Below are 21586 nucleotides of genomic sequence, written 5' to 3' on the forward strand. Positions count from 1 at the left end.
CTTTGATTGTTTAAGTTGGCCATCTTATATAAACTGCAATGTTTTCTAAATATACATTTCATAAGGATTTATGTGTAAATTTTCCTAAACTTTCTTTTTGGACAATTCATTTTAATTATTTTAAGAAAATCAATTTTAAAAGTAAAATTAATCTCTTTTAGGGTACGTTTGGTTCGTGTGAAATTGTTTTCTAGAAAATATTTTCACATGAAAAGAGTTTTTTATGTGGTTAAGTATGGGAATATTTTTATACTAATTAGTCTTAGTGCATCTTTTCACACTAATTGATAGCTAATTCATGTAACAATATTCCGATACTTAACCACGTAAGAGAATTTTTTCATATAATAATGTTTTCCAAAAAATAATTTCACGCGAACCAAACATGCCATTAGTGATTCAAGATTAGGTTAGTAGGATTATTTGGTGTGAAAGTTTAGCTCCCACATCCATCTCCTATAGAATTCTCGAGAACCCCATAGCTTGCGGAACCGGGAATCTCAAACACCGGGATCCCACCCAAGATCTTATACATGATTGGCTGAATGCGAAGTAGATGAATACAACTATAAATCGAATGTGAGAAATAAATCAAACACAAAAAGGCACACCACAACAATACAAGATTTACGTGGTTCACCTTATAGGGCTGCATCCACGACCTCGGCAACTAGAAATCCACTATTACAATGAAGATTACAGTCTTGGGTTATAAGAGATAATACCTATCTCTAAACATCAGTAAAAGACCATCACCGATCTTCCCTTCTAAACCCGTTCTCCTGATCGAGCAATACTGTCGATCAACATCATCTTTTCCACCACAATACCGTTGCCGAAAAGATAACCTTGAGAGCAACATAGATATTTTCTCTCTCTAGAAATGAAAATTAACCAACCCAAAAGTCATGGGAATACCACCTCTCTCTCGAAGGCCATGTCTCTCTCCGTATTGGAGATACATTCCCATAACCCTAAAGGGGTGACACTTAAAGGATGGGTATTATGTCTTCATTTACTCTCTTATAAAGATATCACTTTCTTGTTTTTTAAGAAAATCAATTTTTTATTTCTCATAAGACCCTAATCTTGCTTCCTAAGACAGTCAAATTTATATTTCTCATAATACCCTAGTCTTTAGAAGAAAATATGGGTATGGTGATTTAGCTATCACCAAACCCAACATCTCCAAGATGGGATTTTGGAAGGGGATGCTTTTAGACAGGGTGCTATAGCACAATATATCGATTTCGGGGCAGCAAAACTGGTCAGATTGAATCCAGAGTTGAACCTAAAAAAATGACCTTGACCAAAATATATAGTATGAGGCTCGAACTTAAACCAAAAAATATAGTGTGGGACCTGGATCCAGATAAAAAAATGTAGTGTGGGACTTAGACACGGGCACGGGCACAGACCCAGTCTAAAAAAGGTCGCGCGGGACCTAGACTCAGGTTAAAAATATAGTACATGGCCCGGACCCAAACACGACTCAAAAATTAAAATATTTATATATTTAAATACATTTAATATATTGTGATCTGAAAATATTACCCAACCCAATCCCGCATCCAAAAACTAGTGTTCAAGTCCAAGATTTGGACCCTAACATGTCCAATTTTTTAATCCGTACTGACACCCGAATCGGGTCTATGCATCGGCTCCCGGGTTGGGTTCGGATCTATTGCCACCCTTTCTCACGACCAAAATAAAAAAAAAAAATAAATAATAATAATAATAATAATAATGAAACTTTACGGGATAAAGCCGTTCTCACCTGAGGCGCCAATTCGGCTCACTAGGAAGAGGGAGAGAGCGGAGGTTCTTGGCCGCCATGGGAACTCTTCGCCTCTCCTCCTCTCTCAACCTCTTCGCCTCTCGTTCTAAGAATCCTTTCTTAATTTGCGGCCACTCTCTCTCTGTTTTCCGGCAGAATACTGGTCGTGTTTCCCTCTCCAGTTGCCTCACCTCCATCTCCAGTGGCTTCTCTACTCAGCCACAAAAGCAACAGCAGGTGCAGGAAAATGAAGAGAGGCTCCCAAAACCCAACCAGGAAGGCATTACCCCGCGCTCTCAGGACTTCAACATGTGGTATTTGGATGTAATCTCGCAGGCCGAGCTCGCCGACTATGGCCCTGTGCGCGGTACCATGGTCATACGCCCATATGGATATGCCATCTGGGAAGCCATCCAGGTCTCTCTCTCTTTTTCTCTCTTCATTTTTTGATTGTTCTGGTTTTGAGTGTAAAATTTTTGTGTTCCAGGACTATTTGAATGTAAAGTTTAAGGAAACAGGGCACAGCAACATGTACTTTCCTCAGGCATGGTTTCTGTTCCCATTTTTACTCTTGTTTCTGTTCAATGGGATCCTAGTTTCGGATACTTCGTTTTCAATTGAATGCCGCGAAATTTAGTTTCAGTTCTTTGGACCTTGGAGTTCTTTTTCATCTTCTAAGTGTCATGGAGAAGTGAATTGATATGGCTGTTATAAAGCATCTCCCACCACATTTTTGGGTTGTGCAGACTGAATTCTTTATGTGAAATGTCTTGCTATTTTTATCGAGAACATCGAGCGAGGTTTTTTCTTCCCCTTTGTTAGTGTTGTTTGCAGTGATTCATTATATTGCAGGTAGGAAAAACTTGATGCTCCAAAGGTGTTTGAAACATTGTACCCTTGTGAAAATGTTTTCGTGCATGATTGTTTGTGTGTTTTATGTGCGGGACTATTGAGCTTTTTCAATGTTGCATGTGACTGTGTAAGGACTCTCATCCATATTGATGAAAATTTGAACCCAAAATGTGCAAGAAATCACCTCCACCAGTGTAATATGAACATACACTTTATGTCCGTTTCTCTTCTCAGAAAAAGAAAAATGACAGAATTTTGGGAATATAAAACTTTTTAAAGTTAATATTCTTCATATAGTATGTCTAAAAAAATTTCATGCCTAGATCAAGGGATCATGAATATTACGTTAGTGTAATGGTTATTGAGCTATAAAGAAGCACCTAGGCCAATGCTTATGCCAACTCTACTAGTGATTTTTGTTTTCCCCATACTGTAGTTCTCAGCTTTCTCTTATGTAATTCCAACTTCCCGATGGATCAAGCACATTGATGCACATGGTCAGCAGTGCATGGTCCTACATTTTCAGAAGGATGAACTAAGAATATTATCTCGCATGTGTTTGTTATCTCAATCCATAAGAAAAATGTCTTTCCTACTATAGGCCGACCTGTTTACTCATATAGTCACATTCGTAGGGACAGTGTTGTCTTTATCTTAGATTAGCTTTTTTCTCCCACGTTTGTGCCATATGTATTGTTCCTATATTAATGGAGGCTGGTCTTACTTTTGAATCATTCTCATGGGGAAGTGCTGTCTGCATGGCTGACTTTTGTCTTACCTATTCTTTGCTTTCTTCTTCCCTCTAATGTCTCTATCCAGCATTGCATGTTTTATTGTTCGCATAGGCTCATTCTTGGCATATCATTGTTGGTCATTTATTTATCGTTTACCTCCAATAGATTATATTAGCACAATATAACACTAGAGTTTCAACAGGTTATGGCTTGTTTCCTTGAAGTTGTATTTTCTTTGTCATCTATTTGTGAAGGGTTCTTTTGTTTCATGTTTCAGAATTGTGAATTCCGGAGTAGAATGTCATCAATCTCCTTTTTTTGGTTTATCTTTTCTTTTCTTTTTTCAATTGTAGTTGGAGGATTCTATATGGATTCATCTATACTTCATCAAACAAATGTAGCCACCATGATTCAGCAGAGTATCATGAAAATGACTTTGATGTGTTCTTAATCCTTTATTTATCTAAGCAACATGATCCAGCAAATGTTGTAATATCATTGCCCTTCTCATTCGTAATGCAGAAGATTAATATGTCATATGTGTTTTTAGCAACTTTTCTGTGTAAATAAATAATCGAGCCATTCCATTGTTGGCATAAGTGAAATTTACTTTGGGTTAGTTGTGGATCTAATTGCCCATTGTAGTAGGTTTCTTGTTTGAAAAGTTGCTTTTTTGTTCATCACGCATGTCTTTTCTTCTACTACTAGTTTGCTGTGAAGATGATCAGTTATACACTTGGCTAGGTACTGGCCAAATAAAAGGGACTTGATGTTGCTGACATAAGGTTCAAAAAACAAAAATTTTCTTACTTTGTGACATACCTCAAGCCATCCAATTTGACATCTAAGGGCTAGGAGAGATTGTGGCCCCCTTGTAACAATGTTAAACGGTCTTATAGTATTCAATCCCCATATATATATATATATATATATATATATATATATATATATATATATATATATAGTGATTTCATGCCACCCCATATATATATATATATATATATATATTTCGTGCCACATTTATATAAGTATAATGAAAATGATCTTTAAAAATCATGTTAGGGCTATTTATTTGACTTCATTTTTTGAATTTACACAGTTACACACTTTTAATTCCAATGAATAATCGCAAAAAACGCAAAATTTGAAAACACACTAGAGTGTTGCTAACACAGCTACCCTGCTCAATATTAGCATGTCTTCTACGCTACTAGAGTGTTGCTGCATTGGTGAGTTACATAGTTGCAGTATGTACCTTGGCCTTTTCATCCCTCAAGGAGATGGCCTCAAAGTACCTATCCATTGGCCATAGGAAGTTGTCTAACTCCCTGGCATCCCTAACTCCACCAAAGGTTTTAGGATCAGGTGTGCATATCTTAGGGGTCTCTTGGGTCACTAAGCCTCTATTTCTCATCTCTCTCTTACATAGGGCCAAATCAATCCTGACCTCATCAACTTGATCTTGCAACTTCACTAGGATCACCACCATCTTTTGTTGAGTATCCATCATCTCATTTAGAGCATCCCACGTCTCATTCTTGAGCTCCTTGAGCCAAGCCTCGAGTCCCTCTATGCTATTTCCGATCTCCGCAAATCGGTCTTACCCATTGCAAGCAGCTAGCTCTAGCCGTGCCACATGTTTCTCTAGTGCCGCTAAAGGGTCTTGGGGCTTGTCCCTTTTCTCCTTTTTGTCACGAGCTTGACTACGAGCTTGGTCATCTTTGTCACCTCAGAAGCCATGGTGCTACTCTCTTAATCTACAAAAACCGTAGCTCCCACAAGCAAGCTTCTAATACCATTTTTCATAGCCTTAGTGAAGTCCCGCGCATCGACCGTGCAACACTCGTGCACTCAACCCTTTGAGGACAAGTTAGCTAACCTACTAATGTGCAAAACCTAGTAATGTGCACACCTACTCACAAGAGTCACCAACTCACATAAGAAAGAAACGAACACATACTAGAAAGGGACACGATAAAAATAGGAAGAGCTCTTGTATTCACTATAACACTGAAATACTTACAAGTTTCTGAGGTACCTCCCAAATGAAAAGCCCTCCTCCCTATATAGGCACTGGGCCTTACAATGAATGGTCAAGATTAAGTACAAGTGTCACCAATCCAACGGTTAGGAACAATTTAGTATACAATGTTATAGAGAACTCCTTGCTAATTCTTTCCTTTGGTTGAATCTAGAAGTCCTCTAGACCTCTCATGATCCACCTAGACTTCTCTAGAACCATATGGGACCAAGTGGTAAAAATAAAATCGGACTATTGTACTCATATTGTATAAGGTATCGCATGAATGTCTTGGGCATCACAAGTGGCACAAGCGGCAGCCTTACCCATATTGGAGATAATATGATTAAGATGGACTGTATTAATTGTACATTGGGTCTAAAGCAGACAATCAGAAGCATAATGTTACTGTCTATGGGGTTAAAGTGAAGGCTTTGCATACTATAGGATCGCAAGGTATCAAAAAACGTTAGGCGGTCAGCTTGACGCCCAACGCCCAGCGCCCAGATCCTCGGGCGCTTTGTAGTGGAAAATCATCCATTTTTAGCCCTGTAGTGGAAAATCATAGCATCTTTAAAAATATTTGCTATCCTAAAGTACATATATGCATATATTTGTGTCAAATTTTGTAATTTATTACATTTCGCAACATATGTTTTACTTTTGGGGGTTAAAAAATAGACCCCATAACTTTTTTATACAAACTTGGGGGTCAAAATGACCCATTCTGCCCTTTTGGACGAATTTAAAAAGCAATTTCCGCCTGACCTACCTGGGCGTCAGCCCAGACCTGGGTGCTCGGCGCCCGCCCAGGTAAAAACGCTCCTTTTGGGTGCCTTTTCATGAGGCGTGCAGTTTTTTGTTAAAAAACGCCTAGGCGGGCGCTTAGGCACCGGGCGGACCATTTTTTAAAACAATGTATGCTCATTTTCCTTTGGTATAAGGAGGTCACAATCACTCTAAACCTTCAAATGTCTGTCAAATTCTGAAGTTTAGGCTGTGTCATAAAGATTGAGAAATTTTCTTTTGAATTTTGAGCTTGGTCAATAGCAATATCTCCATCAATCTGATTTTAAATTTAGCAGCCATTTATGTATGATATTGTTGAACCAAAGATAAATGGTCTTAATTCTTTACTTCTCTTAAAGTAAGTTATGTTATTGGTATTTTATATTATCATTTGCGAATATTATTTGCATTGATAAACAATTGGGTTAGGAGTCTATTTGGGAGATTTGATGCTGTCATTTGTTTATATTTCAGCTTATGTTTTTCTCTCTCAATTGTCCATACCATTTGGAAGATCTATTTTTGCCTATTGATACTATTGACTTTATTAATGGTGAATTGTCAATGAATTTTTGAAATGCCATAGTGAACTATTGCATTTCTTATGCTGTACATTGAAGAACCAGTGGTGGTTGTGTTATCATTTCTTATTTGTATAGTTGAGGTTACTCTCCACATTGAGAATGAACATATAAACTTACTACAACAGAGAAATTCAATGATGATTGTTTAGATCATAGTGGTTGGGACCTCCCAACTTAGGCAGCAATCCCACTCTAGAATCTTGCACCTGCTATCCAAGAAAGGGATCTTTGTGGTGTCTTGATTTTTAGAGCCGTGGATCTTGATCCCTGATGTTAGGGGTCTCGATTCCTACCTTAAAGATCAAGATAATGATCAAGCTGATGATTGTCTTCATTTAATATAGTTGCATGATTGGTTGGCTATAAATAAAGAAATCTCTGCTTTAAAGAGTATATATAGTCCTAGATATATACTCTTTAAGTTTGGAAGCAAGCTCTGGAAAAGGTTGTAGTGATCGAGATCCCCAAAAGTGTTTCAACTTCTAACATTTGGGGATCTTGATCCTTGAGATCGATGTTTCAAAAAGCGCTAGGTGGCACCTAGGCGGTCAGGGGGGTCCAAGCTGCTCAAGGCCTAGGTGGGCGCCCAGAACCTAGGCGGCCTAGTAGAAAAATATTTTTTTTTTGGCTTTTCTCTCTCTAAAATAGTCTCTAATTGCTTTTAGGTTTCAAATGAAACCCAAACCCATAATTTTGCCCATTTAGTATTAAAAAAAACCCAAAATACCCTCAAGGAGCAGCATTTCTGTCTCTGGGTGGAGCGCAGGCCTTGGGCGGCTGCCTAGGCGGGTTCAGGCAGGCGCCCAGGGATATCTGCCTAGGCGGCCGCCCAGGTGTTGGGCGGTCCGTTTTTTGAAACAGTGCTTGAGATATGCTTTGTGCGGACAATACTCCTAACCATAGGGATCCTATAGCTTTTCATGGTCCCCCTCTCCCACTCCCTATCCCATCAATTATGGTTTAAATACTTGATTTGTGGCTTGAAATTGCTATTCTTGTTCTACATTCAAAATCTATTTTGCTCGCAAAAAAATCTTGTCATGTGAATGTTTAGTTTGCAAAATTATCCTCAATATCTGTTTTTATGAAGATTTTTAAATTGAGATTTGGACCCACATTTTCTGACCCCTGTGACTCCAATGTTAACTACAGTTTATACCTTACTCTTTCGTCGAGAAAGAAGCCAGCCATGTCAAAGGTTTCAGCCCAGAACTAGCAGTAGTAACAATTGGAGGGGGAAAAGAACTTGAAGAGAAACTTGTGGTATTTTGCATCTTGTAGAAGTGCTTTAGTTGTTAATTGTGAAACCCATATATGAGATTCGTTTCGCATTAATCTGGTGACTTGTTTCATTTGAATTTCTTGGTAAATTTCTACGTGATTGTAACATTACCAGGAAAAGGGAGTTTTGGTTCTAATTTATTTACTTGCACTTTCGAGGACTTGGCCAGGTGCGACCAACTAGTGAAACCATTGTTAATCACATGTTTACTCAGTGGATTCATAGTTATCGAGATCTTCCACTTATGGTTAATCAGGTAAACTTCTATTGCTTTTTTTGAACATTTTGTCCTATTTCCTGTCTCAGTTCTGAGAAAGTATTCAATTTATTATTTGGTTCTTTCAGTGGGCAAATGTCACGAGATGGGAAATGCGTACGAAACCATTTGTGAGGACTCTTGAGTTTCTTTGGCAAGAGGGTCACACAGCTCATGCAACTGCAGAAGAGGCAGAAAAAGAGGTATTTTTTTGCTGTACTTCATATTCTGATTCATTGGGCCAGTGATGTTATCTGGTGGCGAAGCTTATGGATGGTATTATTTCGCAGGCTTTGCAGATGATTGACGTGTATAACACATTTGCTTATGAGCAAGCTGCAATACCTGTCATTGTAGGTCGCAAGTCGAGATCCGAGACATTTGCCGGTGCTTCATGTACATACACTATTGAAGCAATGATGGGTGATCGCAAAGCATTACAAGCTGGAACCAGCCACAATCTTGGGCAGAACTTTTCACATGCCTTTGGAACACAGGTCAGTTTGATTGCTTTCTGTAGCATGGATGAAACCGCTAGATTTAAGATTTCTATAAAGGGATGGGGTACTTGTATTATGGCCTGATATTTCTTAACTGAGTACATATGTTCTCACACTTGTTAAACTATGAGACAATGTCTTGACTGTGCTTTCTTGAACACACACACACACACACACACACATAAATATATAGTTGTGAGAGCAGGAACCTAGGACTAACCCATTTTTGAAGCTCCCTAGAATGGGCTTATAAGGGAATGTTCCTAGAGTATATGCTGTATGCACTATATGTATGTGAAAGCTTTTGCAGGAAGCATCCTTTATAATACACATACACCCTCTCTTTGTTTTCTAGAAGTGATTAAAAAATTTCAAACTGCATAATCCACTGCTTTCGCATTATATATATGGGTGAGATTTGAATTAGTGTCAACATTATATTGTTGAAATAGGGTGCATCTCAAAACTATGCGGAAATATACAGTTTTGTTGCTGGAAAGCCTTGTGATGGCATGAAAGCCTTGTGATGGCATGAAAATCTTTTGTCACCTCTAATTGTGAAATTTGAAGTTTCAAAATTACACAGGTTGAGCAATTCTATAAATAATTAAATTTTGTTAAAATGAAATGTTCAGATAATGCATTACAAGTTATATTTTCATGGCTTGAAATCTTCTTTTTTAAATCCATACATCTTGAGGTTGAGATGATCAATTTGACGGTTTTTAGCATTATAACTTTTTCTGATGGGTTTTTGAGGTGTGCCTTACTTTAAAATAGTATAAGATTGATACCATGTATGAGGTAGCTGCCTAGTGGCAAGGGCAATTTCATCATCTCCTGCAGCAATTGGTGCATCAGATCCCTTGTGGCTAGTTGCAGCGCTGACATATGCTCTCTAGGGCGAGAATCATCGCCAGCATCGAGTTGTTTTTAATAATGCCTTTGTGTCAATGTTGAGGTGGTCATTGTTAGGATGACTGTCCCAATTCTCATAAGTTGACTTGTAATCTGCACATATTGTACTCAACAACCTATCATTACCGTGCTTGTAAACCAGTGACTTGGACTTAGCATTATCGTACTCTTGAAGCTGTTTATGTATTTATAAGTGCTCCAACACATACTCTGTATTTGAGGGGTTGCTGGTTTGTGATAGTGCTTTCATAGTGAGTGAATATAATTCTAGCACCACAATTGTACAAGTCCTGCTAGAAAACGGTATTAGTCAACCATAGTAATAGATTGTAGAATAACAATACCCTTTTGTCACTAACCATATCATTGTTATGCTTTTGCAACTGGCCAATCTCATTCTCATCTGAATTAACTTTTAGGGTTTTTTTGTTTTTTACAAGTTAACACCTTCATGTCATGATGGGGTTTCCTCTACTTTTCACTTTGGCATTAGAACAAAGGCCAGGTAGTGGAGAGGGAGATTCGTCCTCTACTCCTCTCTCTCTCCCAACACTTAAATTCCATCACCTTCTGATAAAGAGTTGATGGATTGTACAAAGCAATTGCAATCTCTTGCAAGATTGCTCCTCCCTCATAGGCATCTCCTATGATAGCTTTATCGCTATCTGCAAACTGGATGGTCTTTTATATTGGCCTTGTGAGCACAAGGTTCATCTTTGTCTGTCTCCAGAATCCCTCAAATGATTGCGCAGCATACTTTGCTATTTTTGACATCTAGTGGTCCTTGCTTACTCCTCTCCCAGTCCCTCGCTCGATGCTAGAGATGTGAATGCAACCTTACCCTCCAACAATCACCTCAACATGATACAATGGTATCTGAACCTTGTCTTCTTGAATACAAACACCTAGCAAGATTGTGAATGTACCATGTGCATCGGTTGCTTGCAGTTTCAGCCATAGTTACCAGGATCATCTACTTTGGTAGGCGATCCTTTCTGGGATCTTGATCCTAAGATCCCGAAAAGCCATCTTCAGGGATCACTGTTCGTTTGGAATTTAGGATCTCGATCCCTTTTCAAGGGAATGAGTTCCATTAATCATTTGTTTGAGTTCCCGGTTTCTTTGGGATCTAATTCCTAAATGATAAGGTTCTCAGTCCAAGAGTCATGGGATACATATTTTATTACATTGTAACACAAGGAACTTCGTATACTGCATCCAGATTCTATTGCATCGTAACCTCTACCTTAGTCGAAGAGTCATGGGATACACATTTTATTACATTGTAACACAAGGAACTCCGTATACTGCATCCAGATTCTATTACATTGTGACCTCGTTAATCATTACAATAGCTTTATGTGGACATTTTAGCTATTGCAAAATAGATTTTGGCATTTTCCTTTGACCTGAATTTTTTATCTTTTTTTGAACTTTTTTCTTTTATTGTCAAATACAAACTAATTCTCTTTTTTTTTTTGAGCACTGCATCGTTGGCATTAAATGTATTTCTAAATAGAATCTTATCCCAAGGTTACGTTTCTCTACAATATTCATCATGCTCATAAATGATTCTCAAGTTAAAATCAATGTTTAGGAAGATATCAGTGCTCTGAATCGTTGGGGCATATATTCGATTCACCCAGTTTAAATAAGGTGATTGTTTATCCGAATTAGTGTACGGATTGAATTAAAAAGAATTTTAAAAAATAAAAAATAAAATAACGGGGAAATCAGGCAACTTGGATCCCCCACCTCACTGTTTCCAATTTGAGCCAGTTGATTCCAGTTTGGTCACCTTTTTTTTTTATAACATGTTGAAATTGTCAGATTTTAAACTTACCAATTGCTTGCAAGTGTATTGATGGCTTGCAGCTTTTCCCACGTTATGGAACATTTCTTCTGTACATGGATATGAGATCCTCGACCTCTAATCCATAATCCATGGGATTTAAATCCCATGAGAGAAGTCATTTTGGCTCCAATGGCTCATAAGTTCACATCCACTCATGGTGGAGGAAACATGATCGTAAGTGATGAGGTTGGCACTCCCCCAAGGTCTAAGGTTCCGTTCCCGCTCCACCGGATCGAGGAGCTCCCTGTAACTTCCTGGAGTTACTATTGAATCCCATCTTCAGGATACTTGGTTGCACTTGTGTTTCAATTGTCCTTTAGTATGATCTCTCTGTTTTTTTTTTTTTTTTGAATGTTCCTTTAGTGTGATATCTTGCAGCAAGTTTGAACTAGCTTGGTGAATGGTGAGTCTAATCATCATCATCATCATCGTCATCAACATCATCATCATCCAAGCCTCATCTTAATTATGTGGGGTCAGCTAGGATTCATGATAAGATGTGGCAAAGTTTTACACTGACTGCCTATCTAATGCAATCCACTTATTTCGTAAGTGTCGCAAAGTTTTATGTTGGTTGTCTATCTAATGTAACCCACCTACTTGGTAAGTCTGATCCTATTTGGTTATTCCTTGGGCATGAAACTAGGTCAGGCTATTTGGACTTCAGTCCTGCTTATACCATCTAACCTTTTTATACTATATATCTGTAATTCATAATGAACTGTTTGGTTGTGTTTGGCTGCTGTTTCAACCTGAAAGATGCCGCAAACTAGGTCTAACATTCAGCTTTGATTTGATCATTTATAGTTATTTGAGCAAATGCTGGAATATTACTTGCCTATAAGTTTGTATATTCAATAAATGCTAGAATAATGCATTAAAGGGTAAAATATTTACCTGTCAATTTTCTATGATTGCGCTTTGCTTTATTTTCTGGATAATACCGCGTAAACAAATATGTCAAAATTTCCTTATTTGGAGATAGCTATGTCTGCTAGATGAAGTGATAGAATGCTTGTGAGCTTTCTATTGGCTTCCTGTGATGTACTTGTTTATATTGCATAGCATTTGATTATCATTTTCTGTGATTTATTTGTGAGGATTTCAGAAAGTTTTTACTCTGAACAGGAATTTTGATTTCATCATACTGTGCTGTGTTATATTGGCGCAAGTTCTTGTTATTGTGTTTGGCTGGAAATGAGTCCAGGAATTATTGATCTCCTGTATCCATAGGAATTGTTCAGCAGCAAAGACTTTGCTATATGCAGATGTGGGATTCTTGAGTTCACATGAATTAGTATGATTACTCTTGATAAATTTTCACATATTTGATCCTGGGCAGTTTGCTGATGAAAATGGCCAAAGGCAATATGTATGGCAGACGTCTTGGGCTGTGAGTACCCGTTTTATCGGTGGCATTATCATGACCCATGGAGATGATGCTGGTTTGATGCTTCCCCCTAGGATAGCACCAATACAGGTGATTTTCTTGCCATTAAATGTTTTGTATTTGTTTAGAGTTTTCTCTTGCAGTTTACATTTTGCAAAATTGTTGCTCAATGGATGTGGGATGAGCACCTTTTTTTTTATTTCAAAAAGTTGATAATATTATAGAAGTATGTACACATTTTATCATGAGATTTGAGGGAGGTTGCGGACATGCCGGATGCTCTATAATTTAAAACATATTGACCCAAAAATGAGAAATCAGAAAAAGAGATGACTACCAGTAAACAGAGGTGGTGAGAGATACCCATCAAACGGGAGCTCAACACTTTCGAGATTTACATAATCATAGGAGAAAGAAAAGTAATTTCAGCGAACGGAGAGGAGATTGGAGGAAATGAAAGGGGTGTTTTTTTTTTGAGGGCAAAGAAGAGGGAGTAAAAGCAAGAGGTAGAGGTGACCCAACTGTCAATGCTGTACCAGCCAATGATCTGAACAGTATAAAAAGATAAAAAAATAGTGGTGGCGCAGCTGTTGATCCTGTACCTGGCAAAAAGCTGAAAACCACAAAGGAGGGCAAAAGATAGTGAAGGCAACCCATAATCAAAGCTCAACGCTAACATAGGTGACATGGAGAAAACATTGGAGGTGAGAGGAAAGGGGGAGAAAAAACAGGTGAGGCGAGAGAGAAGAACTCAAAGGTGTGAGAAATTGAGAAGAAATAGGCGAAATGAGAAGGAATTTTGGGAAAACAGGAAATGTGAGAAATGAAGAGAGAGATTCAGGAAAAGGAAGAAAGAGAGAAGACCGAGGGATTGAGTGAGTGAGAAAGAAAAAAGAGAAGAGAGATTTAGGGGGGAAGGTGGCAAAACAGAAAAACTAAGGGAGAAGGGTAGAAAGATAAAATAAGAAGCCATCCGAACAAATTTGGACACGGAAGCCGAGGGACGCTTTCTTCAAGTAGTGCTTGTTGTACAACCTTCAGCAGCACCTTCTTTAGCCAAGGCATCTACTGCCGCATTTGTCTTGCCAGGTATCATGGAAGGTGACTTGAAGATGCTTGCATAGATGAAATACCTGATCAAAAATTGGAGAGTCTCCACAGTTGTTGATATTTTCCAGTGGCGCAACCTATAATGTTCTCACAGTCCCCCTGCACTACAAGAATTTTTTGCCCAATCTTGGTTGGAGTCTTTTCAAGCCTTAAAGAAGAGTACCTGGCTCGGCCCCAAATAGAAAGCCCGATTCTTATGTATTCCCGGGAGGAGGATAGAACATTTACTTATGAGTCACAAATAATAGCCCCAAACTCATAACGGCCAAGGCTATTGACAGATCACCTTGATATTAAGTTTGATAGTTTCATGGCTTGAAGTTTGAAGCCCAAAAATAGTGAGATAGTTAACATATTCTGCGACGGCTGGCGTGGGTCTGTACTTAACCCTGAACATCCTAGAGTCGCATTCACCCAAATTGTCCACAGGCTGGCTAACACAGATGCTATCAAAATGCTAGTAATCCTGGTTTGGGGTATGGCCGGGAAAAATCAGCAGAAAGCAGTCCTCAAAGTATCTGTGTCCAGAGAACTGAGATAACACTGCCGTGAAGAGGGAGATGGCTGTGATTTTCTTTAGCTTCTCTACATAAATAGCAACGATTAGCCAGATTGAAACCTTCTCTTTGTAGCTGGTCCTAGGTTAAATTTCGGTTGCAAACAACTAGCCAAGAGAACAATTTTACTTTGGGTGGGATTGGAGTTAGCCAGGCCTTTGTCAAGTTCGAAGGAAAGGAGGGACTGGAAGCGAGAGCATAGGAGAAAGAAGAGACGTTCAAAAGGCCAGAGTTTAGATGAGATGTCATTTCCCAAACTGGTTATGAAGAACAAATGTAACAAACAAAGCAGGTCTGAAAGGTCTTTGGTTTCGGAATCTTAAAGGCTCTTTGAAAAGTGCAACTCCCCCCGCTCCCTAATGTAAGTGCAAACTTCTCATTTGTTAAGAAGTGCGATTTCTCATTTGAATAGCAACCAAACCCGCCTAAGTCACATGCCTAATTTTCATTTTTTAATAAAAATCAGATTGGGATGAAATTTTGAGGGCATGTGTGCCTCATGCCGGTGCATCTCTAAACAATATAAAAAAATATTCAGAAAATGACCAAAATACCCCTAAAAAATTGGGGTATTTTTGTCTTTGTTTAAAAGTACTTTTTCTTTTTTACTACTGCCTGAGGGTGACAAGTATAACTGACCAAATCTCATGTACTGAAAAAAGGAAAATTAAAATTGAAGTACTGAAACGTGCTTTCAACCATCCAATCAAGATTGGATGGTTGAGATTGATAGCATTTTACATGTGAACTATAAATACATTATGTGATCTATGCCATCACTTTCTTAGACCTACCATGGATGAGCCATAATTTCAAAATCTCATTCATCCATGAAAATTGCAATGAATGTTAAAACCAGTGGTTTAAAACACGGATCGGTGCCCCAGATCGGGTACCCCAAAAACCCATCAGAATTGGTGAATCGGCGTTTCGGATCGGGAATAGGCCGAATCTGTGAAACAAATTCAAAAAAATTATTAAGAATCACTATAAATGTTGTTTTTTAGGAATCCAATAAGAAATGAGGGTACTACATTTATAACTTTTATTTTTTTGCATCAATATGCGAATATTGAGATGTTCTTTCCTTGTATGAAGATTCTCATCAAAGATATATTAAAAACCTCACTAAATACAATATTATACATTGAAACTAGAATTATTGGTTTGTATTTTATTATTTTATCATAATTTTACTATACAAATAAGAATAAATTTGAAATTTGTCTTATAATATAATCTAATTTAAAATTCCAATTTAGAACTATAACAAAAAATAATACATTACATAATTTATAACGTAAATAAAATAATAAATAAAATATAAGATTTGATTATCATTGTAATTAGTATAATTATTAATTACAATATTATAATAAACATGATTCAAAAAACAAGGGTATGACCCTCATAAATAAATAAATCTAATGTATAATAATTAGTGTTTATAGAAATATAGAATTTAGTAACATAAATTTGCAATCATATTTTAATAAAACTAGGAAAATAAATAAAGAAATTCATATTTGCAATGTGGGATAATTGATAAAGCAACTTGAAATAAATTCTAAAGTGATATGAGTTAGTGTTATTTTTTTCTCTTAAAATATCATCTGAACTAATATTATTTTAATATTCAATAAACTAGTATTAGTATTATTTTTTTTCTTTTTTTAATATCCTATGAGCTAGTATTAATTTTTTAATCCCAATTAACTAATTAATTAATTCTTAATTATATAATGAAATAATCCCATGAGATAATAGCCTAATAGAGTCTTTTTTTTTTTTGGGGTAAGTAAATTTAAATTTTTTTGGTGAAAGATAGGGGTGGTCATCTATTATTTTTAATAATTTTTTTTCTTTTTTTTATCATATAATTTAATTGCCACCATCGGGCATACACCCTTATTCATGACGTGTTCTCATCCCCACCTAATCGTACACCCACGTAATATAGTACACTTAATAGTATTAGTTTTTTATTAGATATGAAGTTTATTGAATGCAAAAGTGTATTAGAGAATTGTCCCACATCGAAGGGATGTGGGAAGAAAAGGTCGTATAAAAGACTCCAACCCACCCATAACAATAAGTATTGGTGTTACAGGGCCACGTGTAAGTGGGCTTTTTTGACATAAGCAGTTGAGGGTTTAATTCATGGGCCAGGTGGGGCATGTAGTTCAATTTTTTAATAGAAAAACGTTACTGATGAGTCAGATTTGGTGATCCATGACATCACTTGGTGACTCATGATGTCATCAGGGCGATTCTAGGTATAGAATCGTCCGTATCCCTTTTTTCTACACGATCTGAGACCGGCTGAGCGATACTCGATCTGGATCGCACGATTCCAGCTCGGGTGGTCGATTTTTAAAACACTGGTTAAAACTATTGATTTTCAGATCTTCAGGTTTACGAAATTTCAGGTTCAACTAAACACAGATTTGTTGATTTCTGTATAGGTTAACAAGCACAATGTTTCTAACTAGATACGAAATTGTCCAACATCTGAATCTCATAACTAGAAACACTAACTTATGTTTCCAGCTTCCAGTTGCCAACATCTGAATCTCATACTAGATACGAAATTGTCCAACATCCGAATCTCATAACTAGAAACACTAACTTCTGTTTCTAGCTTCCAATTGCCAACGGCCCCTAATGTAATTAGAACGTTTATTAGAATTGAATCTGAAATTGAAACTTTTGAGAAAATAAAATAAGAGAAACTCATCCTAAAAAACATGAAGCAATGCTCGAATTTTTTGAAAGTCATAACTTTTTGCTTTGGTATCAAATTTTATATTATGATCCTTTCTAGAAAGGGAATCGAGAGCCCTACAAGAGTGAAACTGCTATGCCAGCTTCGCTCGGTGAACTAGGCTGAAAAGGGCCTCTAAAGACCTGAATCTTGGTCCTAAAGTTTGCTTTTCAACGTCAGTCTCCATGTCATTTGTGATATGATATGGTGATATCATGTTATTTTGTTCATCTTGAATGATAGATCTTTTTGGTGATGTGCTTGGGGATTGGAAATTGGTGGTTTTCTCTGGATACCATGTAGCATATCTGATTGTTGTGAGGGAGAAACCTGCTCCTGGATCTCTTAAATTGAATTTTAATTGTTGCTCATGAGATAATCTAGGATTGGAGAATTTTTGTGGTATAGGATCCTACTCGGGGCCTTTCACCTTTTGTGTTTCCACATTCCCAATGGTGACATTGCAGCTTAGTGGGTTGGAAGTTTGTTCTATTGCAATGGGACTTCCTTTCTTACTTAAGGTGGCTTAGCTTTCAAAAAATAGAAAATTTTTAAGTTGGTTATTAAATGTGATCAATTTGGCTTTGGATGGAAACGATTATCTTGTTGCATTTAATGATAATCCTTACAAATTTTTTGACACCTGCATGGCTTGGGAGTTGGTTTTGTTCTTAACATGCCTTTAAGGGCATATGAGAAGGCCGATACCCATTTCTCTTAGAAAGCTCAACAGTAGTACTCAAATCTGGGGTGTATGGCATCATAGTTGAGATTTTCCATCTGTGGTGCTTCTGCTCTACCGCAGGTTTGCAATTTGGGAGCTAGATCTTGTTCCCTACATACCAGTGATTTAAAAAATACTGGGTCGGCACAGAATTGTCCTGTCTGACCCGAGAATCGATCACCCCATTCTGGTTCTACGTAAATACAGGAAAATGGTTGAATTTAGAAGGAAACAGGTTGTTCTGACGTAAAACGGTGATTCACTATAGTAAAACAACAATTTGGACTGCTGATTCACCGATCCGGACTGGTTTTTGGTCGGTTCATTGTTTTTTCATGTGTTTTTTTGCCGGTTCACAATTTTTTTTGTATGGTAAAATGGCTATCCAGATTGGTTTTTGGGGTGCCTAATCTGGTTCACTAATTCATTTTTTAAATCAGTGCTACACAATCTCTGCCTTCTTGGGAACTCTTTAGTTCAGTCATTAAGGTAGAGCCAATTTGCTTCATCATCATCATCAGAGCCTTTACCCATCTGTTTGGATTCGACTGCACAAGTCTTGGTTCGTCATTTTGCTTTATCAAGGGCCATACGCTTAGTGAGGCCATATGTCCCATATCTTTTTACACTACTGCCCCCCATGTCCTTTAGGACATACCCCTTGCCCTTTTTGAGTCTTCTACTTGAACCAACTTCCACCTCCTAACAAGTTCTCTATTAGGTCTACGTTGCACATGGCCCGCCCACCTAAGTCTATTGGCCATGTGTGGCTCAGACATAGTACAACACTTAGTAGTTGGTGCAAGTTGGTTCAAGTGAAAGGCTCAAAGTGGACAAGGGGTAGGGCCAAAAATATATGGTTGGAAGTATAAAAAGATATAGGAACTTTAGTTTCACTGAGGGTGTGGTCCTTGATATAGCAGAATGACAGACTAGGATTCATGTTGCCGACCTCAAATAGTTGAAAGAAGGCTTTGATGATGATGATGGATATTGTAAGTTCCCTAATGGAGCCCAAAGGAGAATCTCGCCCTTCCTAATGAAAGAGTTCCCAAGAAAACAGAGAATGGACTTGCATGGGCCGTGCTATTTGATTCTCCATGCATAGAGATCATTGGAATTCAAAAAAGAATATAGAAGAATAGAACATTTGGGTCCCCGCCTAGAAATTTGTTATCGACATTCTACTCTTCATGGGAATTGAGCCTTCTTTTGATTCAAGGAGAAAAACAAATGGATTTTTTTTGCTGGGTTAGTGTTCTGATTTTGTTCAGTAATTCAGTTTACTGCTTGACATATGCTGGTCTTTCTTTAATATTATATAGCATAGTGATAGTGGCAGATGCTGTTCAATGCTATGGCCTTCTTCATATACATGGGGGTTCAATTTTAAAACTGATTGTTGTTTCCTTATAAAACAATATCAGGTTGTGATTGTACCTATCTGGAAGAAATCTGATGAGAAAGCAGCAGTTCTCAGTGCCGCTTCAAGCCTTGAGGAGGCATTGAGAAGAGCAGGTGTTAAAGTTAAACTGGATGACTCAGAGCAGAGGACCCCTGGATGGAAATTCAATTTTTGGGAGATGAAAGTAGGATCTCTTTCTTTGCATATGTTGTATTTCGATCTTACAATCCATCAAAGTTCTCAGCCCTAAAAAAGGCAAACTAGGGTTGCAGACATTTGAGCAATAATAGTTCATTTTTTCTTTAGGGTGTTCCTCTAAGGATTGAAGTTGGGCCTCGAGATGTTTCAAACAAGACTATTGTCATTTCAAGGAGAGATATTCCTGGAAAGCAAGGGAAGGTTTTTGGGATATCGATGGAACCTTCTATCCTGGAAGCATATGTCAGAGAGAGGTTGGAGGAAATTCAATCTTCTCTGCTTGAGAAGGCTACTGCATTCAGAGACAGGTTCCTCTCTATTTTTATTCCACTCTGATGAAGTATGATTTTTTATTTAGCACTTTACAAAATTAAATAGGTTGCTCTTTGACTACCTTGGTTGAAGATTAATTCTATAGATGCTAAAATGAATAGATTTTCTTCTAATGCAGTAATATAGTGGATGTTAATTCCTATGATCAACTAAAGGCAGCAATCTCTCAAGGCAAATGGGCAAGGGGTCCATGGTCTGCCAGGTAAATTTTCTCCATACTCTCTTTTTCTAGTGAGCTTAATGTAATAGCAGTAACTTAGGCCTTGTTTTATCTTGGATGACATAGCGATGCAGAAGAGTTGAGAGTGAAGGAGGAAACAGGTGCAACAATCAGGTGTTTCCCTTTTGATCAGCCTCTTGGACAGAAAACTTGTTTGATGAGCGGGAAACCAGCTGATGAAGTAGCAATATTTGCGAAGTCATACTGACTCAAGAGGTAATGTTCTGTTGCATGAGTTGTTTCTTTTTGCAAGCAATTCTAAAATTGATCAGGGTTACACATGTGCCTCTACCTTTTTCCCTTTGCTTATTTTGTTCATTCTCGAAGCAGTTGAGAGTTGCAATTATATCTCGAAGTTTAGCACCATTTATCCTGTTTATTTCTGGAATGTACCTTGTTACTTATCAATTCCTGCTCCATTTATGTAATGATGTAATAAATGAGGAATTTGATTCTCTTATAATTTGCATAGCCAACAAACTACTCAATGCTAACCAATGCATATATCAAATGCATAGAGCTTATGTTATGTCCCTTCTTGGATGGAGTATAGAGTTTTCAATCCACATTTTTATATTCATTGTTAGATTTAATTTACAATAATGGTGGATATGTTTTTCTGGTAGGATAAATGAGTATCCTATTCTCAACATGATCGGATGGTAACCTTCAACCTTAAAACAGAATAATTTCATGACTTCAAGTGAGACAGGTTCGGCCAATCAAAGTTCCATCCGAGTTCGTTCAGTTTTCAAAGCAAATTGGACGATGACCTGGGTTTTGCATTAACGCTCACCTCGGGATAGTGTGTATCATTCCAATTTTTTGGATTTCTCCAAAGAGACTGACCTCTGGATGGTCAGATGTGGCCCACAAGCATGGCAAATAGTTATAATTCAGCACTGCATCACAGCAACTATGTGCATTGTGAAATTTGATGTTGCATTTTGTGCCCAGTCTAGTTTGTTGTGGAAGTTTCGAGAAGCCATCGCATCGAAGATGGTTTTGCATCCCTTTTTTTAGAATTTGTAGATTGTATTGTTTGCAACAGAGGATAAAATAACTTATTTATAAATAAGAAAAGGAATTGTATACTGCAAATGTTTTACTTTTGGTTCAAGGTCATGACTATCTATAGCTGATAAAGGTGAAATTTGACAGTTTTAAGTGTGTTACAAAGTTCAAAAATTTTCTTGTGTACTATAAGTCTGGTCAATGGGACAACCCTGGCCACTTGATCACATCCAAGGGCCAAGGTTGTTTGTGATACCAAAAGGAAAATGGTCTCGTCATTTTTTTCTTTTCCATGAGAGAGAAT

The 21586-nt window shown here is 37.6% G+C and overlaps 1 protein-coding gene across 3 annotated transcripts; it reads left to right on the forward strand.

Moving 5' to 3' along the window:
• Window positions 1-1792: 1792 nt before the first annotated feature.
• Window positions 1793-21369, forward strand: OVA6 (Class II aaRS and biotin synthetases superfamily protein). 3 transcript variants are annotated; one of them, XM_088846514.1, is made up of 12 exons: window positions 1793-2194; window positions 2265-2321; window positions 7909-8019; window positions 8197-8294; window positions 8384-8497; window positions 8585-8791; window positions 12910-13047; window positions 19540-19701; window positions 19824-20023; window positions 20167-20250; window positions 20335-20484; window positions 20895-21369. In XM_088846514.1, the coding sequence occupies exons 4-11, from the start codon at window positions 8241-8243 to the stop codon at window positions 20474-20476; spliced, it is 1101 nt and encodes a 366-aa protein (XP_088702640.1). In that variant the 5' UTR covers window positions 1793-2194; window positions 2265-2321; window positions 7909-8019; window positions 8197-8240; the 3' UTR covers window positions 20477-20484; window positions 20895-21369. The 3 variants fall into 3 exon arrangements, with proteins under 3 accessions (XP_088702640.1, XP_006829100.2, XP_088702639.1); XM_006829037.4 differs by having other exon boundaries at window positions 8208-8294; XM_088846513.1 differs by lacking the exon at window positions 2265-2321 and having other exon boundaries at window positions 8208-8294.
• The last annotated feature ends 217 nt before the right edge of the window (window positions 21370-21586 follow it).

This window comes from Amborella trichopoda, chromosome 9 (assembly GCF_054954075.1).
Source record: "Amborella trichopoda isolate Santa Cruz 75 chromosome 9, AtrichopodaSantaCruz75HAP2 v2.0, whole genome shotgun sequence".
Taxonomy (NCBI): Eukaryota; Viridiplantae; Streptophyta; class Magnoliopsida; order Amborellales; family Amborellaceae; genus Amborella; species Amborella trichopoda.

Bases quoted from the DNA above. Each gene is read 5' to 3' on its own strand.
- OVA6 (XM_006829037.4), top strand. From the start codon at position 1,835: ATGGGAACTCTTCGCCTCTCCTCCTCTCTCAACCTCTTCGCCTCTCGT. The intron at 8,792-12,909 runs GTCAGTTTGATT...GATCCTGGGCAG, and splicing joins CACATGCCTTTGGAACACAG to TTTGCTGATGAAAATGGCCA. The intron at 19,702-19,823 runs GTAGGATCTCTT...TTTTTTCTTTAG, and splicing joins TCAATTTTTGGGAGATGAAA to GGTGTTCCTCTAAGGATTGA.